The sequence below is a fragment of the Oscarella lobularis genome, chromosome 7 (genome assembly GCF_947507565.1).
Source record: "Oscarella lobularis chromosome 7, ooOscLobu1.1, whole genome shotgun sequence".
NCBI classification, from domain to species: domain Eukaryota; kingdom Metazoa; phylum Porifera; class Homoscleromorpha; order Homosclerophorida; family Oscarellidae; genus Oscarella; species Oscarella lobularis.
The window spans coordinates 3,338,077-3,359,787 of NC_089181.1; the positions used below are offsets into that span (position 1 = coordinate 3,338,077).

General features: G+C 45.5%; 12 protein-coding genes across 13 annotated transcripts; 6 read left to right on the forward strand and 6 right to left on the reverse strand.

Annotated features, from left to right (window-relative positions):
• The first annotated feature begins 129 nt into the window (after window positions 1-129).
• Window positions 130-3,130, forward strand: LOC136189486 (serine palmitoyltransferase 2-like). 2 transcript variants are annotated; one of them, XR_010670400.1, is made up of 11 exons: window positions 130-463; window positions 632-786; window positions 841-986; window positions 1,043-1,167; window positions 1,218-1,311; window positions 1,360-1,465; window positions 1,514-1,571; window positions 1,617-2,041; window positions 2,101-2,230; window positions 2,289-2,432; window positions 2,511-3,130. XR_010670400.1 is itself a non-coding variant. In XM_065977449.1 (10 exons), the coding sequence occupies exons 1-10, from the start codon at window positions 146-148 to the stop codon at window positions 2,355-2,357; spliced, it is 1,626 nt and encodes a 541-aa protein (XP_065833521.1). In that variant the 5' UTR covers window positions 130-145; the 3' UTR covers window positions 2,358-2,479. The 2 variants fall into 2 exon arrangements, 1 of the variants encoding a protein (XP_065833521.1); XM_065977449.1 differs by lacking the exon at window positions 2,511-3,130 and having other exon boundaries at window positions 2,289-2,479.
• LOC136189495 (uncharacterized) lies at window positions 2,378-3,601 on the reverse strand. Its single transcript, XM_065977457.1, has 3 exons — window positions 3,306-3,601; window positions 2,718-2,943; window positions 2,378-2,653 (listed from the first exon to the last, which is right to left on the reverse strand). Exons 1-3 carry the CDS (start codon window positions 3,599-3,601, stop codon window positions 2,507-2,509), a joined length of 669 nt encoding a protein of 222 aa, XP_065833529.1. The 3' UTR covers window positions 2,378-2,506.
• On the reverse strand, window positions 3,517-4,742 carry LOC136189496 (maleylacetoacetate isomerase-like). The gene is made up of 10 exons (XM_065977459.1): window positions 4,721-4,742; window positions 4,616-4,667; window positions 4,487-4,554; window positions 4,361-4,441; window positions 4,222-4,302; window positions 4,128-4,175; window positions 3,999-4,077; window positions 3,891-3,943; window positions 3,784-3,833; window positions 3,517-3,737 (listed from the first exon to the last, which is right to left on the reverse strand). The coding sequence occupies exons 1-10, from the start codon at window positions 4,727-4,729 to the stop codon at window positions 3,608-3,610; spliced, it is 651 nt and encodes a 216-aa protein (XP_065833531.1). The 5' UTR covers window positions 4,730-4,742; the 3' UTR covers window positions 3,517-3,607.
• LOC136189493 (mitochondrial ribonuclease P catalytic subunit-like) lies at window positions 4,738-6,242 on the reverse strand. The gene is made up of 6 exons (XM_065977455.1): window positions 6,108-6,242; window positions 6,017-6,055; window positions 5,493-5,953; window positions 5,185-5,330; window positions 4,936-5,128; window positions 4,738-4,876 (listed from the first exon to the last, which is right to left on the reverse strand). The coding sequence occupies exons 2-6, from the start codon at window positions 6,042-6,044 to the stop codon at window positions 4,772-4,774; spliced, it is 933 nt and encodes a 310-aa protein (XP_065833527.1). The 5' UTR covers window positions 6,045-6,055; window positions 6,108-6,242; the 3' UTR covers window positions 4,738-4,771.
• On the forward strand, window positions 6,142-10,391 carry LOC136189485 (protein O-mannosyl-transferase 2-like). Its single transcript, XM_065977448.1, has 24 exons — window positions 6,142-6,529; window positions 6,752-6,882; window positions 6,928-7,012; window positions 7,068-7,172; window positions 7,225-7,333; window positions 7,404-7,512; window positions 7,567-7,638; window positions 7,685-7,778; window positions 7,826-7,932; window positions 7,984-8,066; window positions 8,122-8,231; window positions 8,283-8,349; window positions 8,402-8,462; window positions 8,563-8,641; window positions 8,695-8,846; window positions 8,906-8,994; window positions 9,050-9,126; window positions 9,194-9,265; window positions 9,319-9,378; window positions 9,432-9,537; window positions 9,582-9,722; window positions 9,772-9,898; window positions 9,947-10,155; window positions 10,225-10,391. Exons 1-23 carry the CDS (start codon window positions 6,287-6,289, stop codon window positions 10,050-10,052), a joined length of 2,385 nt encoding a protein of 794 aa, XP_065833520.1. The 5' UTR covers window positions 6,142-6,286; the 3' UTR covers window positions 10,053-10,155; window positions 10,225-10,391.
• LOC136189497 (DNA replication complex GINS protein PSF1-like) lies at window positions 10,049-11,053 on the reverse strand. The gene is made up of 8 exons (XM_065977460.1): window positions 10,944-11,053; window positions 10,833-10,897; window positions 10,688-10,783; window positions 10,545-10,635; window positions 10,413-10,493; window positions 10,326-10,358; window positions 10,207-10,281; window positions 10,049-10,161 (listed from the first exon to the last, which is right to left on the reverse strand). Exons 1-8 carry the CDS (start codon window positions 11,016-11,018, stop codon window positions 10,093-10,095), a joined length of 585 nt encoding a protein of 194 aa, XP_065833532.1. The 5' UTR covers window positions 11,019-11,053; the 3' UTR covers window positions 10,049-10,092.
• Window positions 11,000-14,593, forward strand: LOC136189490 (lysophosphatidylserine lipase ABHD12-like). Its single transcript, XM_065977453.1, has 13 exons — window positions 11,000-11,113; window positions 11,164-11,207; window positions 11,254-11,384; window positions 11,443-11,554; window positions 11,611-11,733; window positions 11,795-11,825; window positions 13,501-13,582; window positions 13,658-13,757; window positions 13,825-13,862; window positions 13,911-14,067; window positions 14,121-14,199; window positions 14,262-14,368; window positions 14,428-14,593. Exons 1-13 carry the CDS (start codon window positions 11,072-11,074, stop codon window positions 14,462-14,464), a joined length of 1,083 nt encoding a protein of 360 aa, XP_065833525.1. The 5' UTR covers window positions 11,000-11,071; the 3' UTR covers window positions 14,465-14,593.
• Window positions 11,747-13,602, reverse strand: LOC136189489 (uncharacterized). Its single transcript, XM_065977452.1, has 4 exons — window positions 13,237-13,602; window positions 13,123-13,173; window positions 12,790-13,000; window positions 11,747-12,731 (listed from the first exon to the last, which is right to left on the reverse strand). Exons 1-4 carry the CDS (start codon window positions 13,306-13,308, stop codon window positions 11,914-11,916), a joined length of 1,152 nt encoding a protein of 383 aa, XP_065833524.1. The 5' UTR covers window positions 13,309-13,602; the 3' UTR covers window positions 11,747-11,913.
• LOC136189487 (actin-histidine N-methyltransferase-like) lies at window positions 14,491-16,944 on the forward strand. Its single transcript, XM_065977450.1, has 14 exons — window positions 14,491-14,644; window positions 14,698-14,820; window positions 14,871-14,953; window positions 15,000-15,059; window positions 15,116-15,188; window positions 15,237-15,555; window positions 15,612-15,729; window positions 15,787-15,861; window positions 16,035-16,134; window positions 16,198-16,264; window positions 16,315-16,403; window positions 16,463-16,577; window positions 16,631-16,670; window positions 16,715-16,944. The coding sequence occupies exons 1-14, from the start codon at window positions 14,491-14,493 to the stop codon at window positions 16,889-16,891; spliced, it is 1,593 nt and encodes a 530-aa protein (XP_065833522.1). The 3' UTR covers window positions 16,892-16,944.
• A 359-nt stretch (window positions 16,945-17,303) lies between these two features.
• Window positions 17,304-18,614, forward strand: LOC136189491 (uncharacterized). The gene is made up of 6 exons (XM_065977454.1): window positions 17,304-17,396; window positions 17,448-17,509; window positions 17,561-17,617; window positions 17,663-17,882; window positions 17,930-18,122; window positions 18,178-18,614. Exons 1-6 carry the CDS (start codon window positions 17,351-17,353, stop codon window positions 18,545-18,547), a joined length of 948 nt encoding a protein of 315 aa, XP_065833526.1. The 5' UTR covers window positions 17,304-17,350; the 3' UTR covers window positions 18,548-18,614.
• A 163-nt stretch (window positions 18,615-18,777) lies between these two features.
• LOC136189494 (G patch domain-containing protein 11-like) lies at window positions 18,778-19,862 on the reverse strand. The gene is made up of 6 exons (XM_065977456.1): window positions 19,583-19,862; window positions 19,486-19,527; window positions 19,226-19,437; window positions 19,083-19,172; window positions 18,952-19,033; window positions 18,778-18,903 (listed from the first exon to the last, which is right to left on the reverse strand). Exons 1-6 carry the CDS (start codon window positions 19,857-19,859, stop codon window positions 18,848-18,850), a joined length of 759 nt encoding a protein of 252 aa, XP_065833528.1. The 5' UTR covers window positions 19,860-19,862; the 3' UTR covers window positions 18,778-18,847.
• An 18-nt stretch (window positions 19,863-19,880) lies between these two features.
• Window positions 19,881-21,687, forward strand: LOC136189488 (aftiphilin-like). The gene is made up of 7 exons (XM_065977451.1): window positions 19,881-20,697; window positions 20,747-20,861; window positions 20,918-20,968; window positions 21,018-21,107; window positions 21,162-21,204; window positions 21,256-21,318; window positions 21,367-21,687. Exons 1-7 carry the CDS (start codon window positions 19,943-19,945, stop codon window positions 21,666-21,668), a joined length of 1,419 nt encoding a protein of 472 aa, XP_065833523.1. The 5' UTR covers window positions 19,881-19,942; the 3' UTR covers window positions 21,669-21,687.
• Window positions 21,688-21,711: the final 24 nt, after the last annotated feature.

A 21,711-nucleotide genomic window follows, 5' to 3' on the forward strand; every position in this document is an offset into this window, starting at 1 on the left:
CCTCAAGGGCCACCTCTAGCATTGTTTATTCGGACTATTACGATAGCTTTGCTTTTTGGAAATCATTCGTTTTTGATTGGGCATCAACGATGAACAGGTCACGGGACGCGCGCGCAACCGAAAGCCCGGATAAGCCAAAGGACCAATGTCAACAGTCTCAACGACGACGAGAACGCGCACCGCCGAGACGGCGGCGGCTTCGGTGCCAGCGTCGTCCGCCGCTAGCATGCGATACGACGCTCCAATCGCGACGGCGAACCGAAGCGACGGGGCTCCTGTCGTGCAGCGACTCGCCTCCGAGTCCGATCGAAGGGAATCGTTCGAAGAGACGCCGCTCTGGTGCGCGCTCTCGACCTACCTCATCTGGGGCTTGTACATCATCATCGCCTACGTGAGAACGTTCTTGGCGAAGATAGGCGTCGAGCGTGTAAAGCACAAAGAGGAAGCCGAGAAAAACACGAAGGTAGGGGCGCGCGAGGTTTCGTTCGTTCGTGCATACTTGGGAAGCCGCAATAAACCTTTTGCATGTACAAGCGATTACCCCTCTCCTTAATTAATCCCTTGTCACGTGATCATCGCCACAGTCTCTGATTGGACGTGTGCACGTGTGATTAGTAATCCGGGGATTTAGGGTTTCGTTCCGCTTTACGCGAGCTTTGAATCGACGTATACGTATTATATATATCGACGGATTCGTGACTGTTGGGATCGGCCGATAGCCAGTTGTGCTGGCGCGCGATTTGACGTGATGGAACGCGTGTCGGACGACCAGAATCGAACATACAAGTAGTAGAACTTGGACTCTCGTTCTTCTCTAAATTAAATATCTTATGAGTATAGGTTCACTGGAAGAAAAATCAATGCTATTAATCTTAGCTCCTATAATTATTTGGGTTTTGCTGAGACATCCGGTTCGTGCGCAGATGCTGCCATCGACGCTATTAAGGAATACGGTGTCTCGCCTTGTAGTAGCAGAAGAGAAGTTGGTAAGTTATTTATCCCATAGAATTTTTAAAAAAAATTACCTAATATGTTTATTTAGGAACATTGGCATTGCTGAAGGACCTTGAACGTATCGTCGCGGAATTTCTTCACAAGCCCGCTGCCATGGTATTTGGGATGGGATTTGGAACAAATTCGATGAATATTCCCGCTTTGGCTGGAAAGGTGAGTCTCACAGGGGAGGGGAGGGGAGAAGTCAGTTACACTGTATCTAGGGAAGTTTGATTATAAGCGACGAACTCAATCATTCATCTCTCGTATTGGGAATTCGTTTGTCCGGAGCAAAGGTCATGACCTTCAAACACAACGGTATTTTCAGAACGGAAATGAATAATATAATACTTGACGTACATCTAGACATGAAGGATCTCGAGGCGAAATTACGTCACGCTGTCGTCTATGGTCATCCGAGAACGCGCAGGCCCTACAAGAAGATTATAATATTTGTTGAAGGCGTCTACAGGTAGGAATTCAATATATCATTATTATTATTATTGATTTTTTCTTGTAGCATGGAAGGATCCGTTGTTCATCTAAAGAAGGTCGTCGAACTGAAGAAAAAATACAAGGTAGGGCCTCTTCTCCCCTTATTTATCCTCTATATCTCCATCTAGGCTTACATTTATTTGGACGAGGCGCACAGCATCGGTTGCATGGGCGAAAGCGGACGCGGAATAAGCGAGTATTGGGGCGTGGACACCTCCGACATTGACGTCATGATGGGCACGTTTACCAAGAGCTTCGGCGCCAGCGGCGGTTACATAGCCGCTAGTCACGTGATCATTGATCATCTTCGACGTCGTTCCCATAACGACGCCTACGCGACGGCGATGTCGGCGCCCGTTGCCGCGCAGACGTTGGAGTCGATGCGAATTATCATGGGGAAGGATGGGACGGACGAGGGGAAGCGACGCATACGGCAACTCGCTGAAAATACGCGCTATTTGCGACGTCGACTTATGAATATGGGATACATTGTCTATGGGAATTACGATTCGCCTGTTATTCCCGTTATGATTTTTCAACCGTCGAAAATACCGTAGGGGGAGATTTATTTATTTATTTATTTATTTATGTTATTGTTTTTTTTTTGGATAGATTGTTTTCGCGGACGCTTCTTGAGCGGAATATTGGCGTCGTTGTGGCCGGTTTTCCCGCCACGTCGATTATTACGACCCGGGCTCGATTCTGCATGTCATCAGCATTGACCAGAGAAGCGTTGGACGAGGTAAGCGCGCGGAACAATGTAGAAAAGGGATGGAGGGAGGGAGCGGGGTTTTTTTTAGGCGCTTGGTGTTTTGGATGAAATTGGAGATACGATGTTGCTGAAGCAGGCGTCCAAACGAGACTTTTGAACTTTTGGGAGACAGTGACCACGCCCTTTTCCCCCCCTTTCTTCACGTATACTATCTCTATTTCACTCTTATTGTGTAAGCCACGTGTATAAGATGCTAACTATGAAGTGTGAAATGTAGAATAGGCCCCCTCGCATGCTGTTCTCTTTTTAGTTTTCGGATCTTTCCTGTCGCATTCCCTCTTTCATGACGTCGGCGACGCAATTGTAAACGAATGTCCACGCGTCGCTGATCGAAGGCGTCCAATCGTCGCCGTTTGCCTTTTCGATCGCCGAAAGAAGCGCTTGACCGACGATCTAGAAGAGAAAGTGTACAATGAATGAAATGGGGGAGGGCCCCCCCCCACTTCTCTCTACGTACGTCAAAATGGGGATCTTGGATGTTCCACTTGACGTGCTTTGCGCCGAGCTCGAGAAGAATAGGGGTTAACGAGTCGATATCGTCGATTTCGTCGACAGCAGCGCCGACCGTTTCCATGACGCCGAGCGCGTGCTTTTTCACCGCATCGTGCTTCGGCAGTTCTTCACGTGGCACGTCGCGAAACGGCGCGAAGAGCTGCTGGGCTTCGGGAGCAATGTCGAAAATTCTAAACGAGCTCCTAATCAGTAATGGGCTCAGTGGGAGGGAGGATTGATGGAATGCACGCAATGTCGTTACTTAGGTGAACAAAGGGACCCTAATTACATCAACTAAAGGTACAGTAATGGTTTTGGGACGACGAGAAAGTCGCTTTTTTTCGCGTGTGTGCACGAGAGTGTAGATATTCTCGAGGCTCGCGTACGCTAATTTTATGCGGTGGTGGGAGTCAGCTCGAAACCGGCGAAACTATATCGCGCCCACCTTCGTCGTGACTACGCGCAGCTGCAACGTGCAACTGTACAGACACGAGAAGTCTCAGGTGGGCGATGGCACGTCAAACGCTATTCATTTTGCGGACAACTCCCTTACTTAACGAAAAAGGCGACCCCGTTGCCTTGCAAGTCGCGAGCAACGACTTTCCACGTCTTTCGAACGGCCTCGACTTGACTCTCGCTGAGAACACGACGTTGGACGCGATTTTCATCGACTCCATTCTGCTTTTTCTTCTTTCCACCACCAATGTTTCCCATATCGGAACGCACAGTAAGAAATAGACGGAGACAAAAAAAAACCGAGAGGGTCTGGTCTGAACAGAGCCAATGACAACATGTAGTGAAATAGACACTTCCCTTCCGCCCTCGCATGCGCAACCCAATTTCCCACATGTTAATTTATTTAATTCGTAGGTCGTCAGGACAGTCGGGCTGACGAAAGGGATGAGCCGCTTGGAACGCTTTGTGAGTCGAGAGCGTCTCATCGATGCGACAGATGACGGGGAATTTAGACAGATCGACTTTGAATCTAATAAGACATGATGAAGGTGAGGGGGAGCGCGCTTAGAAGTCACCGTTTTGCGTTGGCTATCTGAGGAATCAAGCAAATATCAGCCATCGTAATCTAATAGGAAGATATGTTTCATTAATTAATTAATGCCCTCTACATGGAAAGTCCCACCTGGTCACCCACGCAGTATGCACCGCTTGTTTCTTTTAGTAGGGCTTCCAAGCCTAGAATGCCCATATTAGGTAAGGCTAAAGCACTGCACTGCGTGGGGTCGCCAACTTTGAAAGCCCGCGTCGATCCAATGACGTCCCCATTCCATTTTCTTTTCATCGCCCACGTAGCTCAGAACGCGTAGGTTCTATTCGAAGATCATTAGGGACGAGAACAATAGTACTTGCTACAGTACACCTGAATGGGTTGGATATCAGAGGCAATCATATCTGATATTCTTCGGACCTAACAAACAAAGTGACCACACCCCCTCTCTAACTATAGACTGTACCACTGCACGGTTGTAGGCATTGTCTCGCGGTAGGAGAGCCGGGTTCGGTCTCGTTTCGTCGAGATATTCGATGATAGCTAGCTATTGTTTTTTTCTCTCGTAAAATCGCTTACGTTTCCAAGTTGCCCCTCTCTCTTACCGACTGAGCGAGATTGTGATCGTCGATGCGAAGCAAGGGAACCGTTCGAGACGGGTTCAAGGCCATGTACTCGTCCGAATGCTGCGAAGCGATTTTTTAATTAAGAATGCTTATGTTTTCTCTTGCCTGTTCGCCGCCGTTCTTTAGAAGATGTATGGGACGATATTCGTAGTCGATTTCCTTCAAATTCAGCGCTACGACCGAGCAAAGGGGAACTTAGAAGGGAATTTGGGGAGGAACACTCGTTGTTTTTACCGATTCGAACTCGCCACGAGCACGAACTTCGGAAGTAGGAATAGAGAATTGGCTAAAGGAGCGGCGCGCAAAGTTAGAGGCGAACGAACAGTGGACCTTTGTTACTTTGGCCATCTTGAGTCTAGGGGTAAATAGTCACGAGGTATTTTTTATTAATTAATGCGAGACAGCTCTAGTAACGCAAAGCCAATTGTCGTTTTCTCCCGGAAAATGCCAATTGTTTTCGGTCCATTGAGTAATGACGTCATGAAGTTGACGAGGCTAAAAAAATTAAATTTTTATTTAAATCGGTCCCTCCTCCCCAAAAAAAGAACTTTTACCTGAAAAACCGGTCTATTGTCCTTTTCAAAACGTCGTATGGTCACTTGATGACCTCTCTGCCACTTGAGAAAATCGTCATAAAGGGGGCCTCGATACAATTGACGATGATCTCGCATGAGATCATTGCTGACCAACTCCACGTCGAGACCCCCGTATAGAGCAGCATAAAGAAAGAAATAGTCGTCCGCTTGCCTACAAGTAGTCAGAGAAAATAGAATCAAATTTATATTTTATAGTTGGCAAATTGCCTGTTTCCTATGAAATAAACGCCGGCGCACTTTTCCGCAATACGTCGAAGAGGTTCGACATGACGTCGATTCTTTTTCAAATGATCGCGAAATATGACGATAGTTCGTTTACCGATTCGCCGATAGTGCTCAACCACACCATGAACCTAAAGGCGACGCAATTACGTCACGTTATTCCATATATGGTAAACGAGAGTGATGTCACAAAGGCTAGCGTCCAATCAAGCGTTCTTAACTCGTGATTGGTCGCTTGCCTTTGTGACATCACTAAAGGAGGAGGGACACTCTCTTTCTCTATCTAAACTGACCAGCCACACGTCAGTGCCCGTTTGAAAAAAGTGCGCGACGTTGAGACCGTCGACGACGACGTCGCACGAACCGATTTCGTTCATCCACGTTTTGAAGTCGCGCACTTGTTCCGGCGATGGCGCCGTCAAGTTCTTCTCCTTGAGAAAACGGCTTAGAGTCGGCGGAAGTAGCGATTGCAAGGCGGCGAGACGAAATCGGCAACTGGAGAGCTGCTGGTGCCACAATTTGTTCTCGTCCTCGTAAGCCAGTTTGGATTCCAAACGAGCTATTCTCTCTTTCACTGCTTCTATCTTTGTTGTGACTTTATCGATTCGAGAATCATTTCCATTTTCGAATGCTAGTTCTCCTGGCTGTGAAGTGGCTTCTGATTCGAAGCCCGCTAAAAGCGATGCCGTTTTCTTCACCAGTGCCGCTTTTCTTTCGGGCGGAAGCTCAATGGACTCCAAAGTAAGTCCGCAAGCTTGACAGGATCCACTATACAAATGATACTGGACTTTACAGTATCATAAATATAAACACTGACTCGTTATTAATCCGAGTTTCAACAGCATTCATTTTTTCTCTGAGAGGAGACACGTGATGTGAGACGAATCTATGTACCCTCCCATCGTTACCTAAGAAACCACTGTTTCAAACTTGCGAGTGTTTGCGACGGCAAACGTCTTTCCGACGCTCGAAAATCTTCGCCGAGTTGGGCGATGCTTTTACTATTCGTCGTCACGGCAACGAGCGCTGCCAGCGCGTCGCCGTCGGGAAGCAAATCGTATTCGGTTCTCATTTCGTCGTGGAGCCGATGGCTCTCGTTTTCGCGCCCCAGCTGAGCGGCGCAGCCAATCAGCGCGTTGTACGTTCGCGCCTTCGGTTCGACGTGCGCGCGCATTTCTGTCAGAACGCCGACGGCCTCGTCGATTCGTCGAGCGCGCGCGAGACCGGCGACGAGATTCGTGTAAATCGGCTCGTCCGGCTCGATCGACGCGAAGCCGCGACTCGCCTTGACGCGCAACATCGCGTCGACGCGTTCGTGCTTGCCGAACAGGTAGAGAAGCGACGAATAGCTCGCTGACGAGAGCTGAACGCCGTCGCGCTCGATTTCGTCGAATAACTGCGTCGCACTCTCGACGTCATCGTTTTTGCAACATTTACCTATTAGGGAAACATACGGCGACGTGCTTAGAAAATCGACTGAGCGACGAGCATGCAAAATCCAATCGAATAATCTCTTTCTAGAGCGGAGAAGCATTAGTTACGTTTGTCGTAGCGTGCGTTAACGTTGATCACTACATTCGAATATTCGATGATTTCCACGTGGAACGCGTTCGTATTTCTACTGGTAGTCATTCTTACGCTTCGAACGCGTCTTCATCGCATAGAAGAACCGCCGCACGTGGCGTAAGGACGCGATCTCGAACGTTTCGCGTGTAAAAAAGCTCGTAGATGGGACGAAACGCATTTCGGAAAACACGCGAATTTCTATCTAAACCGAACATTTTTCTTCGACGTTCATCCGCCATTAGGAAAGGTATTTCGACGCGAGAGTAAGAAAATATTTCTATTTTTTCGATTATTGTGGACAGATGCTTCTCGCATTGGCCGGTTACGTCACAAATTACAACGGTTCGTTCGAGTTCGACAAGCCAGGCGACCAATACGGCGATCACAACTACACGGGAATGAGAACGGTACACGAGATCCGGTCTAAAAAAATTCAATAAATTTAATTATGTATTTTAGTTCTGTGCTCTGATTGGATCGACTGTTGTTCCGTCTGCATATTGGAGTGTCTACTTGCTGACTGAGTCGGTCACTGCTGCATTTATTGCTTCGATTTTGATTATATTTGGTGAGTTTTGTGTGACTGTGTCCTGGGGGGGGGGGGGATTTATTTATTTATTTATTTATTTATTTTTCAGATACGGGAACGTTGACGTTGTCGCAATATATTCTACTTGATCCTATGCTTATGGGATTTATTGCCTTTTCTACGTGCTCTTTGACGTTCTTTCATCGATACAGGAACAGGTTATTAATTAATTAATTAATAGTCACGCGATGATTTATTTATTGATTTTTTAGAGAACATTGGTTTTCGATTTCCTGGTGGTTTTGGTTGGCAATGACCGGATTTTTCTTGTCATGTGCCTTTAGGTAATTTGTCCACGAATGCCGCTTGCTTATTGGTTGATTTATACAGTGTCAAATTCGTTGGTCTTTTCGTTATTCTTCTCGTCGGATTCTACGTCATTTGGGACCTTTGGGATCTCATGGGAGACATGAAAAATTCATTAGTACCAAAAATCACACTTTGTATTATTTTATTAATTAAATTTTTTAGACCGTTATTGGACTTCATTTTCTGGCTAGAGCCACTTGTTTAATTGTCTTGCCGGCTATGATCTATCTCGCCTTTTTCGCCGTACATTTTCATATTTTAAACAATAGGTACATATGATAAATAATGTAAAAGCAATTTTTTCAGTCTTTTTAATAAAGCGGACCTGGTGACGCTTTCTTCAGTTCCGCATTTCAATCGACTCTAAAAGGAAATGAATTGTACAATAGCCAAGTTCCCGAATGTATTCAAATCCTTTTTAAATTAATATTAATTAATTAATTAATTAATTAATGAAGATGTTGCTTATGGATCGATGATAACGCTGAAAAATCATCGCTCCGGCGGCGGACTTCTTCACTCGCATTATCATCTTTATCCGGAAGATGTTGGCGTTATGCAACAGCAGGTGAAAAATCAAGAAAACTAATAATTGGTTATTAATTAATTATTGATTAAGATAACCGCCTATTCGCATAAGGACGAAAACAATTTGTTTCTAGTGAAAAAAGCCGAGATTGACTTAGGTATTAGAAAAAAACAAGTATAGTGGACTTTGTTAATTAATTCTTTCTCTAGATCCTGATTCGCCGGTTGAGTTTGTTCGAAGTGGGGACAGCATTAGACTAGAGCACGTGGCGTGAGTTCCATTAATTAAATAGATAATAATAATAATAATAAATTAGGCTAGAGCACGTGGCGTGAGCCCCAATAAATAGATAATAATAATTACTTAATAGAACGAAACGGAATGTTCACAGTCACGTGGCTCAGGCTCCTCTGACCGTTCGACATTTTCAAGTGACCGGATACGGAGAGGTAGCAAAAGAGAACACAGCCAGTCTCCATCCGGGTTTTTTTCTTATAAATAGAATGGGACCGGCGATGCGAACGATTTTTGGCGACTTGAAGTCATCGACGGTCAAATGGGCGATCTCATTCGAACGGTTCATTCGCTCATTCGTCTTATTCACGTGAACGTCGGCTGTGCCTTGCATTCTCATGACAAGCAACTGCCCAAATGGTAAAAGGGGAAATAAAATAGAATCCTTTATAATTAATTAATTAATTAATTAATTAAAGGGGGTGGGAGCAATTGGAAGTGACGTGTAATCCGGTCGTTCGCGATTCTAATAATCTGTGGAACGTGGAGGGTCACGTGAACGATAAACGTGAGATTTCGATGCATTTTCGCTTAATTAATTAATTAATTAATTTTTTCAAAAGTGCCGAAAGGCAACGTGAATTTTTTTAAGCCGTCGTTTTTTCAAGCGGTCATAGAAGCGCACAAAATAATGACTCAAGTAAGGGAGAGACGCGTTTCCTTTCCCCCTCCCTTCCCCTACACATACATACATACATACTTACAAGGTGAACAGTAATCTCAAGCCAAAAGAAGGCGAAGTAACTTCGAAACCTTGGCAATGGCCAATCAATTATAGGGTAGAAATCATATAGTTAGAACCCCAAGAGTATTTTTTTAAAATCGTGTACAGGGTCAACGTTTCTCCGGATATTTAGCGGATTCTTTTCGCGTCTACCTTCTCGGAAATCCAGTAACAAGCGTTTCCTATTAATTAATTACAATTATAGATAGATATTCTCAAAGGTTGTCTTCTGGGCGAATTTGTCGTGGATAGTTGTATTTTGCGCGTTGTTTTCCGTTCGAGCTGTCGTTCTACAGCGCGGCTATCGCGAATCGTCCGACGTCAAACGTACGGCGAAAAATCCCCGCTTAGTTTTATGACGTTTTCTGTAGAGTATAGAGATAGGATGAGCTTTGCCGCGTTGTTCTTTCTTCTCGGCTGGTTTCTGCACTATTTTCCCTTTTTTCTAATGGGACGCGTGCTCTATTTTCATCACTACTTTCCGGCGTTTCTGTACAATTCAATGTTGACGGGTAATCATTTATAAAAAGACGTTTTTTTGTTGGTAACTGTGGGGCGTAGGCGTAGTTGTTGAATTTGTGCTGAAAAGCGTCAGTAAAGTCGTCACTCTGTGGTCCAAACAAAGGCACCACGAGACGATCGTCTACTTCACTCTTCTAGGGCTATTTGTAGCTCTTCTGACACAGAGGTACACTGCGAATAATTAGCACGGGAATTGTACGATAATCGATGCTAGTTTCACTCTATTCTCTGGGCTTTCGTACGGCATGGAAGGTCCTCTAAGTGACAATCTTAATAGCACGATGTACGGACTCAAGTGGATGGACTCGTGGGAATTTTAGATTATTGATTTATTAGAGTAGATTGGCACGTTCTAATTAATTATGAAATGATGTGTTCTAGAATGCCTTGCCGTATCAGATGCTCGCAATGAGAACGTCTTAGGTAATGCTAGAATTCTAATAATTAAAAGGGATCTCTTTATCTTCTTCTTACTTGGGAATTCTTCTTTAGCAAAATCACAGTCCCGTCTTCCGTTTCGAATTCCCCGTAGTCAATCATACAGCGAACCTTTTAGCAATAATAATTATTGCCGTTACATAATTGTTAGGCACCTCAATAAATAGGCTTTTTGGAGGTTTGGTATCCTACAGAAAAAAATAGATCTAATACTATTGTAACAGCATGTAATGACGATTTACTTGCGTCAAATCGAGGCCAGTGCCTCCAATTGATCTCATGTAGCTCGCCAGATTTCTACTGTATTTATTGAACCATTGCAACTGGGTACACAAAGCAGAGTTAAAGCGGGATTTAAGCCAGTGATAGAGTACTTCTTGCTCGTGTAGACAGAGCTGGATTTCGCGGGGAAGTACACTGCTAAAATCCCATCTCAAGTCGCGAATGCGTGTCATTCGATTGTAGCTAATAATAAACGCGCGCTATACGCAGTTTTATTAGAAGGTATTGCGACTACATGTATGCTAATAGACAACGCTGGTTTCGTTCTAGGCTTGCGTGTCTCAAATGAATTCCTACGTAGAAGCCGGGTTTTCCTTCGGCTGCCGCTTTTCTGCAGTTCATCTTTCGATAAATAGAATAAGGTAGGGATTTTTTAGTACACGTCTTTTTGATTTTGATCGAATAAGGCTTTCATTTCGTCGAGAACTTGTCGAACGGCGTCTTCCTACACGAAAGCGTTGATTTCTCCAGTTCTTTTGTTTTGTACTTGCATTGTAAGGGGGAAGAGTTCCGTCGGTGCTTCTCTGCAACTCTCGAAGCAGTTCTAGGGCGCGTTCTCCGAACATTTGGCGCACGATGACGTCGCAATGCGCGCGTTATCTCGCTAAAGCAAACAGCGATGCCACGCCGCCGTGCAGGGAAAGAAAGCGGCTCCAAAGAGGTTCGCAGGCAAGTTTTTCTAACTTGTTTATCTACTCGTGCTTTTTCAAGGTTCACCACCATCATCATCACCATCATCACCACGAAACCAAACGGTAATTTGCTACTTTGACCAGCTTCCTCTAATTTCGCTTTCATTAGCAATGGGAAGCGATCAAAGTGCACTTGTCTGCGCGCGTTTCTCATTATCTTAGCCACAGTCTACGTTGCCTGTCTGCTTGGCATCAAATTCTCGAGAACGATCCAAGACGGCGTTGTCTATCTTCACTGGCGTAAGATCGACGTCTGATTGAAGTCGTCTGAGACTAGCTTCCGCTTTTTGATTACCAGTTAACCTGCCCTTCTTCCACAATCTATCGAATCCTGATGAATTTTACGGTCTAGAGAAGGCTCGTTCGTTTCACCTGCCTCTCGCATCAGGAAAAGGTCACATTGGCGTATGGTAAGGCTAAGAGCAGTTTTGCAGGGGGCCAAACCGACAATCCGTCTCCGTATTAGGCACATTCTGCCTAATGATCCTTATCGTTCGATGTCGGCGCCGCAGACGGATAAGCAATTCGACGACGCCCTCGCAAATGGTCAGCCGGTCATTATGTACATGCACGGAAACTTAGGATCACGGTATCGATCATCATTAGTTGTTCTGCTACATTTATTGAGAAAATGCATGCGTTGTTTCTAGGGGGACATATCACAGGATACGTCTATATCAGGTAAGTCTACAGATGGATTGATCTACAATCTGTCACATTTAATTAAGAAATACTTGCCCCTCCCACACCCCTTCCGAAAAAACCGTACTCACGACGAATCAAATTTCTTCATTCCCCTCTGTCGTACGATTTCCATTTTTCCAATAAGCGGCGACTCGGTTTTTTTCACGGCGTCCGAGCTGGCACTCTTCACCATGTGATAATATTGTATTTGCTTGCGCTTGGGACACGGGCTAAACGTGTGCTGGGGTCGCGGTGGCGGCGGCGGCGCATCGGGCGTGAGAACCGAGTCGACGGATACGGTGGCGCGCGCGCGCGGCTCATACATGTAAGCGCGCGTGCGCGCCGTAATCAAATCATCGCACGACTGAGTAGAAGTCGGAAACGAGAGATTTACACCCGAATCGCTTTGAGTTTTTTCTTTGAGACCGAACGTGGCGGTGAACACGTCGTCCGGCATCGACGAACTTTGACTGGGTGGATGCGGCGGAAAGCGCGCGCGTCCAGCGGGGTCGGGTGTCGACGAGCGTGGGGCGTGGCGCGCGTGGTCGAGCACGTGGCACTGCCAACTATGCTGCCCCGTGTTTCGGCTTTGCGTGCCGCAGATAGAAACGGACGCCGCTCGACGCACAATGTCCTGATAGAGGCGTTGCGCGGCGCTCGCGCCCGATCCCATAGTTAGGAAGACGGGCGGTGCGGTGATCACGTGATCACCGCACTGACACTGCTGTAGCCATACGAGCGGGCCGCTAGCGCCAAACGAATGAAGAGCAGCGATGCTCCAACTGCGCGTGCTCATGGCGTCGATCGGATTGACAAGCACGATGTCTCGTACTGTCAACTGAAGCGTCGCATCCTTGGGTATGACATCGAGAGTGGACGTGGTTTGAACGTGAAACGTAGTTCCTGAGGTGGAAGTTTAGGAGTTATAATTAGAGAAAGGAGGCGTGTCTGCCCCTCGAACCTTTTCCGAGCGCTTCCCGCAGTTTAGCCATCCACACGACTTTTTCCTTATGCGTCGGCGCGACAAAACGAAAGCTTTGTCGATTTTCGTCGGTCAGCGTAAAACCGTTCTTGTAACTCGACGTCAGAGTCGTCTCGGGATTGAGAAGAAACACGCCGCGCTCGCGTTTGCGGTTGTCGCGACGGTAATAGTGCAGAGCAAAGATTGGCTCCTAAAAGCAGACACGCAACGTCAACGATGCATATATGGACATGTCGCTTTGCAGCCAAGTTGTTTTGATAGTACCCACGCCCTCGATCCCTTCCCCTCCCGGGTCCCTCTTAGTCTACGTACCATTTGCGGCGTCAAACTGTGCATCATGACAACCCATCGTCTCTTGTTGCCCTAAGGGAAGCAAAAGTTAGGCGTCCAACTTCTTTCTTTTTCTTTTTTGTGGTGTCTTTGCACCTTTAGAATGTGTCGCTTCACTGATAGATAGCCTTCGTGGATGATTTGAACTTGAGCCTGATCTTGGTCCATGGTTTGTGTGCGCGTTCTTAGTGAGTCCGATCTTTACGCTCGAGTGGTCGTGCTCGTTATGAGAACCGAGTCGCACTTTCGGTCTATATAGCACGGCGGGTCACCCCTTTTCCTGTGTTACGTAACCCGTGTGGGATTTTCCCTTAGCTTCCTCAGTTAGACACGCCTACGAGATGGGTTTTCTCTTTTTAGCTGCTATCTTCCCTCGGGAGTCATGTTCTCTCGCTCGATTATCAGGGTTTTGGTGATTCTACTGGATGGCCAACGGAATCGGGTTAGTTCCTATATAAATAAAGGAGGAGGTCCTGGGGAGGGAGGTACGTGTTTACTTTTTTTCCTCCCCCTTGAGGAATGGCTGATGACGGTCGAGTGGTATGGGAATGGGCACGAGAGCGAATACGCAGAAAAGGGGGGCCTACGTATATATGGGGCCACTCTCTCGGAAGCGCGTAGGTTGAAAAATGCATTTTCTCTTTGTGTCCGGGTGCATGTACACCCTAACAACCTGTATTGTAGTGGTGCCACGTTGCTAAGCAAGCAACTCTGCGAAACAGGTATCTGCTTTAGCTCAGGTGTAATCGCGGCAAACTGTATCTATACAGGATCATCATCGCTTTCGGGGCTCATTCTCGAAGCGCCGATAACGAACATAATAGACGCCGCTATGAGCCACCCCTTTAGCTATCCCTTTCGGTATCTTCCCTTTTTTCGCGACTACGTCATCGGAAGTCTTCCAGAAAAATTTGACTCCCTTAGCAGGTGTTTGCGGTATTGCTTTTTTCGATTATAATTAAGCGATCACGTTTTCTTAGAATATCAAATTTGACGTGTCCTATACTCGTCTTGCACGGATCTAGAGACCAAGTTGTTCCTATTGATCACGGTCACAAGGTAAGTTGCTCCGCGAGTCTACTTTAATTAATTAAAACGAGGGTCTACTTTCTCATTCCAAGATACATGAGGAGGGCGTTCGGACAGGTCGATCGATCACGTTCCACGAATTTCCGGACGCTGGACACAAGACGATAAAAGACGATCCTAACGTTGAAACTATCTTGAGGTAAAATAACGATGATGATGATGATAATGGGCCGATCGAGACTCTCTTTTTCGTTGCAGACATTTTTTCGACCTTACGAAGCCAAAAATAGATTGAACTTCGCACTTCCTGCTCTTCACCGCATGGCAACCGGGGGTGTATGTTTATGCGGGGGCGTGGCGCTTTTTTGCGCAGGCGCTATGGGGAAGAAAAGTCGACGTCCTCGACAGAAAAGCGCAAAGCAGACCTATAGGCCCGATCCAGACATTGTTAAGCTCGTAGATGGACTTCTGAAAGGTGAGGCTCCTTTAGAGGGACCCCCGGCACCTCGACTCGCATTCGCGCTCCAGCGTGCGTGGAAGCGACGAAACGAGAACCGCCAAAGACGCCGAAGGAGCAGTGGGACGATTTCGTCGAAATACGAAAGCATTTGGACGAGCTCGAAGCGAAGCAAGGGACAGAAGCGGAAGATGGTAAGAAAAAACGTCGAAATCGTCGTCGCGAAGTTCGAATGCAAGCGTAGGACTCGATGAGAGGCCGGCGCGATCGGAATGCGTCGCGCCGTTTCGCGATTGGTTGACGGCGAACGGAGCGGAAGTGCAAGACGTAAGTTCATTAATAATAATAATCATCCAAATGATTTGTTTCCAAGGTTACTTTTGAAGAAATTCCCGGACGTGGATTTGGTGTCAAAGCTCTAAAGCCGCTTGAAGTACACTGTACATACAGGAATGATTTATTTTAACGAGTGACGTCACTTTTATATAGAAACATGAACTCTTTTTCTCTATCCCATATAAATTGATGATGACAAGCGTTTGCGTGAAAGAATCGTCTCTAGGTGAAAAATATATAAATTACTATTGATTTCTTATTTATTTTTTTTCAGGTCCTCTCGTGAAAAATGATCGACTGCTACAATCGCTACCTAGCGCCGCTCTTTCGCTGTATCTTCTCGCCGAACGCTGGAATCCGGACTCATTTTGGCGACCCTACATCGACATGCTACCCAAGATGTACACAATTCCCCTCTTCTATAGCGTTGACGAGGTCCGGATGCTCGAAGGAAGTCCCGTCTATTTGGAAGTGCTGAATCAGAATCGATCCATTGCACGACAATACGCGTATCTGCATCAAATGATCTATAGTCACCCGGATGCAAAAAACGTCGTTCTATCGCAGAAACCGTTTAATTACGTTGATTTCAAGTTAGGGGGAGGGGAGGGAGAGATCCCTTTGTATATTTGGGGTTTTTTCTTCTTAGATGGGCTGTTGGTAGCGTTTTGACGAGACAGAATAGTATACCCATACGGGACGGTGATGCTGGCTTTTCTATTGGACTCATTTCGGCGTGGGACATGTGCAATCACGCCAATGGAGCCGTAAATCATTATAATAGATAAATGAATATGTATAAATCGTGTTCTTTCTCGCGGCAGATCACGACGGACTACAAGGAAGAGGAGAAGGCGTGCAAATGCTATGCTATGAATGACTATGAAGCGGGATCTGAGGTACAGTAGCCCTTCTTAGATACGCGCTAGCAACGCAACGTAACTTCTCTTTGATTGGCCACTTGCCTTTGTGACATCACCGCTCTCCTTGACCATATTTGGATTAAGTTACATCCCTCTTCTCTTGATTAGTTGCTTGCCTTTGTGACATCACCACTCTAATTTAATTACAGGTGACCATGTTCTATGGGACGAGAACGAACGCGGAGTTTCTTCTCAATCAGGGTTTCGTCTACAAAGGCAATGAACACGATCGAATGAGACTCAAACTCGGTCAGTCGCGATAGTATAGGCGCTAGACAGTCTAATTAATTATAATATTTATTTATTTATAAGGAGTCAGTAAGAATGATTCGTTGTTTGCCATGAAAGCCGAGATACTTTCGCGTCTGGACATTCCAACGTGAGAAAAACGAAAAAACTTTTAATTAATAACTGACTCTGAATTTTTAGGTCGGCAATTTTTTATATCTACGACTCCGTCGCTGCGCCGTTCACGTCCCAGCTAATGGCATTTCTTCGCGTCTTTTGCATGACTCACGGTGCGCGTTTCCGTTTCCCGCCTTGAAAACGAAACTGTGACGCCTTCTGACCTGTGTAGATGAACTGAAAGCGAAACTTCAGGGTTCAGAGGAAGTCGTTCAAATGCTGATGGGTCCTCGTGGGATCGTGAACTTTGAAAACGAAACCAAAGCGCTGGATTTCATACAGACACGGTTAGTAGCATTTTTAATTATAAATTAATGTATTTATTTATTTTTCTATCAAGGTGTTTGCTCTTGTTGAAGCAATACAAGACATCAATCGAGGTAAGGAAATAATTAAGAGTATTTTTTAATTAATTAATTAAAAGGAGGACAATGCGTTATTGGCTAAAGAGGAAACGTCGATTTCTTCAAAAGAAATTGCCAAGCTGCTTATCGGTGAAAAGACCGTCTTGCATCAAGCCATTTCGTTTGTAAGAGCTCAAAAGGAAGCGTTGGAGTCATATTACAAAGCGAGACAAGAGGATGAAGCGAATTCAAAATAACTAACGGAAATTCTAATTGAAAAGAAATCAATCATTATTATTATTAATCGTTATCGTTTGGTTTCTTCGCGCAACGAAGGTACATAGTGGCTAATTTTTTTTGAACGTCATCTTGCCTTCTTCCGGGAAACGGGTGACGCGTCGTAATAATCGTCTTCTCGTCGGCTCTCTGCTCTTTCGACGGCGCGAATCGTTGTCGCGATGAGGTCCCCGTACCACCACCAAGCGAATCGAATGGCAAGGAGTAGAGCGATGAGAAGCGCGACGCTGAAAACGCAAAGAGACACTTGAAGACGGGCGTGCGGATCGTCCCAGTCCGGTGGACCGTCCGAGAACCAAAGGTAGTGGACAAGGGTGTCGAATCCAGTTGAAATGCAATCTGAATTGCTGCACATTTTGGTTTTTGAATGTTTGCTTAGCGCGCGCTCTCACTAACTTGCCGCATGCGTGTTTCGAGCCATGGGCGATCGGGACGAAGAAACGGGCTCGAAAGAGGAAGCTCTCGGTAGTTCACTTACTCAAGTTGTTGCCTTTGATCGAGACGAGAATTCTCTAGACAAATCGGGAGAGAAAAGAAAACGAAAGCACAGTGCCGAAGAAAAAGACGACCAAACGCAGGTATCTCTTCATTCTCCACACGAATCACAACAGAAGACGTTTCTTCAATAGGAGACGCATCCTTACCAACAATATCTAGACGAAAAGACGAAGAAAACGAATCAAAAAGTGAGAAATAATTAAAACATCACGTGACCATATAATTTTTCTCAGGACAAATCAGCATCATCTAAAGGAGAAGAAGATAGCGCTGCTTCGACGGCGACAGCTTCCGCGTATCCGGTGTCGTTGACTGGTTCATGTCCCACGTGTCATTCCGCCGATGTTACATATATTATTGTCACGCCCAAGGGTGAAGAAGACGCCGAGCTACCTCCTCTGTTAGAAAAGCTCATAGAGAAAGGCAGAGCCGTGAAAATGAATGAGCCCGATAGTGAGACCATTTGATTAAATAATTAATTAATTAATATTTTTTCTTAGCGAGTCAAGAAGTCCCTTCGTTTCAGTGCGTCAAATGTGGCTATGGATTCAATCTCGATTGGACGGCAACGAGCTTGGAATCCATATTCAATGTGACGTCAGAGGGCGAAGATAAACTCCCAATCGCAACAAAGCCAACAACAAAGCCATTGGAATCCGAAACCAAGCAGAAACCGGAAGTAGTAGTGCCAGTGTAAGATTAGGAAATACTGTATGGGTCATCGTGTCACGTGACTATTTATCCTTAGTCCTGACGATGAAGCTTCTTCTTCTTCTTCTTCTTGGTATGGGCAAGCTGCATACGGGCAACAAGCGGAGGCTGCTACATCGACTTATCCACAGTTCACTAGACAATATGAAGAGTATAATATCCCCGGGAATTTTAATGTTTTGACAGGGAAATTCCAGCGTTTGTCTAACGATCAACATTGGACGGATAGGGGACTTCCCACTGATCGAGATGCAAGGCAACTCGCTCATTTCATGAACGTCAATCTCGTGGATCAGGAACCGAAGCGGAAGCAATTTAAACCGACGGCGAAGCAGATTCAACGATTCAAGAAGGAGAAGGAGGAGAAGAAGAGAAAGAAATTGCTTCAAACATACGCGGATTATTGAGAAATACACTCTTGTTGTGACGTCATCGCGTAGACACTGTACTCTAATAAGTATCACATGATCTCCACTTGGATTACACTTGTGACGTCATCTAGGTAATTAATTAATTATCATATGATCTCGGGTTCATTGATAATCTGATTATACTTGTGACGTCACGTAGGCTCTAGTTATCACGTGATCTCCACGCGGATTATTGATTGGTTACTCTTGTGACGTCATGTAGGTAATTAATTAATTATCACATGATCTTTGATTACACTTGTGACGTCATGTAAGCTCTAGTTCTTCTTCTAATCTCTAGTCGTGAATGTCTTTACTTTTTCCGGGGCACGATTGATCCATGTCTTCAACATCTGGATTATTATATAAGATAAGTCCATGTTTATTAATTATTTATTTACCTTTATACTGAATGCCGCACCAGATGCAGTAGCAGTGCTTGTCCCGTATGTAGTCTGTGATGTCTTCTAATTGCTGAGGTAACTAGATATTGACGATATTGATTGAATTCCAGGAGAGAGGAACTACTTACTTCCGGTTCAGCCAACTTCTCGTAGTCCTCCTTTTTGTCTCTTCCGGTCACGGAAGCTGGCCAGTACCATTCCTCGACGTGAGTTAAGTTCTATTAGGAGATATTTGCAAATGAACTTTGTATCTCTAATTTGTTCTTTTCACCTTTGCCTGGTCCAACTCCCAGCACGCTCGCTGACTTTTCTCGACGTCTCTTTCGATTTCAACGTCGCTATACTTGCTGCTCATTCGTCGAAGAAAATCCCCGCGATTCATCTCGTCGACTTTGACCTTCGTCTCAGCGACAGCGGACGTGAGACGAGCCTTTAAAGTGGCCCGCTTTTTCGCCTCACTTTCACGGCCAACACCACCCCGATCTAATTAAAAAAATAATATATAAATATATATGTTTATATGTATAGTACCTGTTTTGATTTTTACTGCGACAGGTTGTGCTCTCCCACCCCCTGACAAAAAAACGTTAATTTAATTTTTTAATTGAATTTGAGGATTTCTTTCTACCGTCTTTGCCTAATCCCATTCCCTTCACGTAACCCATTTTTTCCAAGAGTGCATAGCCCTTGTTGTCGCTTCCAATTTCTTTTACAAGTCCCTCGTCGCGTTTCTCTTTTTCGATCTGTTTTACGGGTTTTTTCGTTTCTTTTTGGCGCCGTTTCGTCTCCTCTTCGATCTTTCGCTTTCGTGCGACTCTCTTGTCGAAAACGAGTCCCGGGCGAGTGTCGACGGCCAAAAAGGCACTGGACATGTAGTCGTCGTCTTCTTCCATCCGGGCGTCCATAAACGTTATCCTGGACGTCGAAATCGAGAAGGAGACCGTTCTTAGCGAAATTACGCTGCCCGACAGCCGAACCGAGCTCGGACATGTCTGACGACGAGTTTGGAGATTTTGCCGGCTCGTCGTGGGTCGAAACCGACTCTCGAACGAGGAAAACGATGGAAGACGAATCGTCTCTTGCAGAATTGCAGAAAAACGACGCAGGAGCTTCTTCCAATACGAATTCGATCTCCGCCGAGGTTGAAAAGGCACCAGAGTTCGCGAAGAAAACGACGGAGAATAATGACTTCGCCGATTTTGGGGATTTTAGCTCGGGAATCGGAGAAAATGAAAATTTCACTTCTACGACGACAGATCCCAATGAGGAAGTTGGAAAAATCGCGTTTGGAGACTTTTCCGCTACTTCGACGTCCCTGGAGACTCATTTTACTGAAAACACGGAAGTAGTCTCTTCCAAGGACGACTTTGGAGAATTCGGAAATTTTTCCACAACAACAATAACAACATCTGATAATGGATTTGGTGATTTTAGTTCAAAAATAGCTTCAGATGACAACAATAGAGAAACGACGACATTGGAGGAATCTCCCCAGGGGCTAGGCGGAAATGACGACGACTTTGGCACGTTTGGAGACTTTGCGTCTTCTTCAGAATCGGCAGCCGATTTCGGAGATTTTAGTGATAGACAAACGGCTTCCTTTGGTCAATTCGCTTCGCCTCCGCCTCCGCCGTTGCAGTCAAAAAGCCGGGAGCTCTCTTTTGATGAGCAAATCAAGGCGTCCTTCGATATTCATAATCTAAAGTTAGGAAGGATGGATAAAACTAGGCTGAAGATAACAAGGCGAGTGTCTTAATTAATTAATTCGCTATTGTTTATATATGTATTGTAGTATTTGGAGTGCGTTGAAAACGGCTAGCAATACGCTGGGAAGTCGCTTTGATCTGGAGACCAGTCAGTCGGGCCAGCACCTATTGAATGTCTTACACATTGATATTCATAGCGTGGTTCGTATTTGGGGTCTTTTTTGGGGGGGGCGTTTTTTTATTGTTTTATTTTTTAGTTGTCTCCTGGGTTCGGTGGTCTCGCTCTTCCGTCGTTTGGAGAGTCCTACGTAGGTTTTCTTCTTCTTCTTCTTCTTTTTTAGAGTTTTCTTATTGTAGCTGTCTCCAACGTGGGAAGGGGGCTGCGTTCAGTTTCCTTCCGATTCGACGCTGCTTGACTTTACGTCATCGGAGTCCGTCGCATCTCCCGTATGTATGATTTCATTGTCTATTGAATGAGTTGCGCACGTGCATTGTTTTTAGAATCCCGTGTTTCAGGAACAAGTGCCTAAGGAGTCGTCATTGAGTATAGAGATATTTGATTCTTATAAATTTGATTCTATTGTTTTTCTTCTAGACAATGCTCCGTTTGATTTGGATTTCTTTACGGGATCTCCTGCAATTCCGGGAACGCCAACAGGTACAATCCGCTTATTTGGGGGAGCTCAATGATTAATTTTTTTCTCAGGCCAAAGCCAAGGCTCGACGCTCGCGAATTCGGATTTGCTAGCCCTGGGATTATTTTCTGAAGATTCGATGATGGAAGTGACGCGACAGGAAGCGATTTCAGCGGCGCCGAAAGGGTCCGACAGCTTTGCTAAAATTTTCGAGAATCTTCCCCAGCACAAGGCGAAAGGGGATCTGAGCGAAAAAGCCCAAGCCGTGCTCAGGACGTTGCCTGATCTGTCGTTTATGCATGCTAGGGTTCTTATGTTTCCTACGCGTTTTGCTACGTCGCCTGACACGCCAACTGCAGGCTCTCTACTATAATAAAAAATAAATAAATAAATTGTTGCTTATCTCTGATGCCCGT

What these genes read in the sequence shown, in the direction of transcription:
- LOC136189487 (XM_065977450.1), top strand. Translation starts at nt 14,491, where the DNA reads ATGGCAACCGGGGGTGTATGTTTATGCGGGGGCGTGGCGCTTTTTTGC. An exon ending in AGGGACAGAAGCGGAAGATG is followed by an intron (nt 14,821 to 14,870) that starts GTAAGAAAAAAC and finishes ATGCAAGCGTAG; the next exon opens with GACTCGATGAGAGGCCGGCG. An exon ending in CTGGATTTCATACAGACACG is followed by an intron (nt 16,578 to 16,630) that starts GTTAGTAGCATT and finishes TTTTCTATCAAG; the next exon opens with GTGTTTGCTCTTGTTGAAGC.
- LOC136189493 (XM_065977455.1), bottom strand. Translation starts at nt 6,044, where the DNA reads ATGCTGTTGAAACTCGGATTAATAACGA. An exon ending in GAAACTCGGATTAATAACGA is followed by an intron (nt 5,954 to 6,016) that starts GTCAGTGTTTAT and finishes GATCCTGTCAAG; the next exon opens with CTTGCGGACTTACTTTGGAG. An exon ending in GTTTATTTCATAGGAAACAG is followed by an intron (nt 5,129 to 5,184) that starts GCAATTTGCCAA and finishes GACTACTTGTAG; the next exon opens with GCAAGCGGACGACTATTTCT.
- LOC136189496 (XM_065977459.1), bottom strand. An exon ending in CTCGTGGCGAGTTCGAATCG is followed by an intron (nt 4,555 to 4,615) that starts GTAAAAACAACG and finishes GCTCGGTCGTAG; the next exon opens with CGCTGAATTTGAAGGAAATC. An exon ending in CATACTGCGTGGGTGACCAG is followed by an intron (nt 3,834 to 3,890) that starts GTGGGACTTTCC and finishes TCTTCCTATTAG; the next exon opens with ATTACGATGGCTGATATTTG.
- LOC136189491 (XM_065977454.1), top strand. Translation starts at nt 17,351, where the DNA reads ATGGGCGATCGGGACGAAGAAACGGGCTCGAAAGAGGAAGCTCTCG. An exon ending in AAAAAGACGACCAAACGCAG is followed by an intron (nt 17,510 to 17,560) that starts GTATCTCTTCAT and finishes TTTCTTCAATAG; the next exon opens with GAGACGCATCCTTACCAACA. An exon ending in CCGGAAGTAGTAGTGCCAGT is followed by an intron (nt 18,123 to 18,177) that starts GTAAGATTAGGA and finishes ATTTATCCTTAG; the next exon opens with TCCTGACGATGAAGCTTCTT.
- LOC136189497 (XM_065977460.1), bottom strand. Translation starts at nt 11,018, where the DNA reads ATGTTCGGAGAACGCGCCCTAGAACTGCTTCGAGAGTTGCAGAGAAGC. An exon ending in GAACTCTTCCCCCTTACAAT is followed by an intron (nt 10,898 to 10,943) that starts GCAAGTACAAAA and finishes GCTTTCGTGTAG; the next exon opens with GAAGACGCCGTTCGACAAGT. An exon ending in CAAAAAGCCTATTTATTGAG is followed by an intron (nt 10,282 to 10,325) that starts GTGCCTAACAAT and finishes TATTGCTAAAAG; the next exon opens with GTTCGCTGTATGATTGACTA.
- LOC136189490 (XM_065977453.1), top strand. Translation starts at nt 11,072, where the DNA reads ATGCCACGCCGCCGTGCAGGGAAAGAAAGCGGCTCCAAAGAG. An exon ending in AAGAAAGCGGCTCCAAAGAG is followed by an intron (nt 11,114 to 11,163) that starts GTTCGCAGGCAA and finishes TGCTTTTTCAAG; the next exon opens with GTTCACCACCATCATCATCA. An exon ending in ACAGGATACGTCTATATCAG is followed by an intron (nt 11,826 to 13,500) that starts GTAAGTCTACAG and finishes TTCTCTTTTTAG; the next exon opens with CTGCTATCTTCCCTCGGGAG.
- LOC136189485 (XM_065977448.1), top strand. Translation starts at nt 6,287, where the DNA reads ATGGCTCTCGTTTTCGCGCCCCAGCTGAGCGGCGCAGCCAATCAGCGC. An exon ending in TTCTTGTCATGTGCCTTTAG is followed by an intron (nt 7,639 to 7,684) that starts GTAATTTGTCCA and finishes TGATTTATACAG; the next exon opens with TGTCAAATTCGTTGGTCTTT. An exon ending in TTGGCGTTATGCAACAGCAG is followed by an intron (nt 8,232 to 8,282) that starts GTGAAAAATCAA and finishes TTATTGATTAAG; the next exon opens with ATAACCGCCTATTCGCATAA.
- LOC136189495 (XM_065977457.1), bottom strand. Translation starts at nt 3,601, where the DNA reads ATGTGGGAAATTGGGTTGCGCATGCGAGGGCGGAAGGGAAGTGTCTAT. An exon ending in GGGGTCGCCTTTTTCGTTAA is followed by an intron (nt 2,944 to 3,305) that starts GTAAGGGAGTTG and finishes GAGCTCGTTTAG; the next exon opens with AATTTTCGACATTGCTCCCG. An exon ending in TCCAAGATCCCCATTTTGAC is followed by an intron (nt 2,654 to 2,717) that starts GTACGTAGAGAG and finishes TTTCTCTTCTAG; the next exon opens with ATCGTCGGTCAAGCGCTTCT.
- LOC136189486 (XM_065977449.1), top strand. Translation starts at nt 146, where the DNA reads ATGTCAACAGTCTCAACGACGACGAGAACGCGCACCGCCGAGACGGCG. An exon ending in CATGACCTTCAAACACAACG is followed by an intron (nt 1,312 to 1,359) that starts GTATTTTCAGAA and finishes ACGTACATCTAG; the next exon opens with ACATGAAGGATCTCGAGGCG. An exon ending in AACTGAAGAAAAAATACAAG is followed by an intron (nt 1,572 to 1,616) that starts GTAGGGCCTCTT and finishes ATCTCCATCTAG; the next exon opens with GCTTACATTTATTTGGACGA.
- LOC136189488 (XM_065977451.1), top strand. Translation starts at nt 19,943, where the DNA reads ATGTCTGACGACGAGTTTGGAGATTTTGCCGGCTCGTCGTGGGTCGAA. An exon ending in CGGAGTCCGTCGCATCTCCC is followed by an intron (nt 21,108 to 21,161) that starts GTATGTATGATT and finishes CATTGTTTTTAG; the next exon opens with AATCCCGTGTTTCAGGAACA. An exon ending in AATTCCGGGAACGCCAACAG is followed by an intron (nt 21,319 to 21,366) that starts GTACAATCCGCT and finishes TTTTTTTCTCAG; the next exon opens with GCCAAAGCCAAGGCTCGACG.
- LOC136189489 (XM_065977452.1), bottom strand. Translation starts at nt 13,308, where the DNA reads ATGGACCAAGATCAGGCTCAAGTTCAAATCATCCACGAAGGCTATCTA. An exon ending in ACAGTTTGACGCCGCAAATG is followed by an intron (nt 13,001 to 13,122) that starts GTACGTAGACTA and finishes GTCTGCTTTTAG; the next exon opens with GAGCCAATCTTTGCTCTGCA. An exon ending in GCGGGAAGCGCTCGGAAAAG is followed by an intron (nt 12,732 to 12,789) that starts GTTCGAGGGGCA and finishes CTTCCACCTCAG; the next exon opens with GAACTACGTTTCACGTTCAA.
- LOC136189494 (XM_065977456.1), bottom strand. Translation starts at nt 19,859, where the DNA reads ATGGACGCCCGGATGGAAGAAGACGACGACTACATGTCCAGTGCCTTT. An exon ending in CGCAGTAAAAATCAAAACAG is followed by an intron (nt 19,438 to 19,485) that starts GTACTATACATA and finishes TTTTTTAATTAG; the next exon opens with ATCGGGGTGGTGTTGGCCGT. An exon ending in GGGAGTTGGACCAGGCAAAG is followed by an intron (nt 19,173 to 19,225) that starts GTGAAAAGAACA and finishes ATCTCCTAATAG; the next exon opens with AACTTAACTCACGTCGAGGA.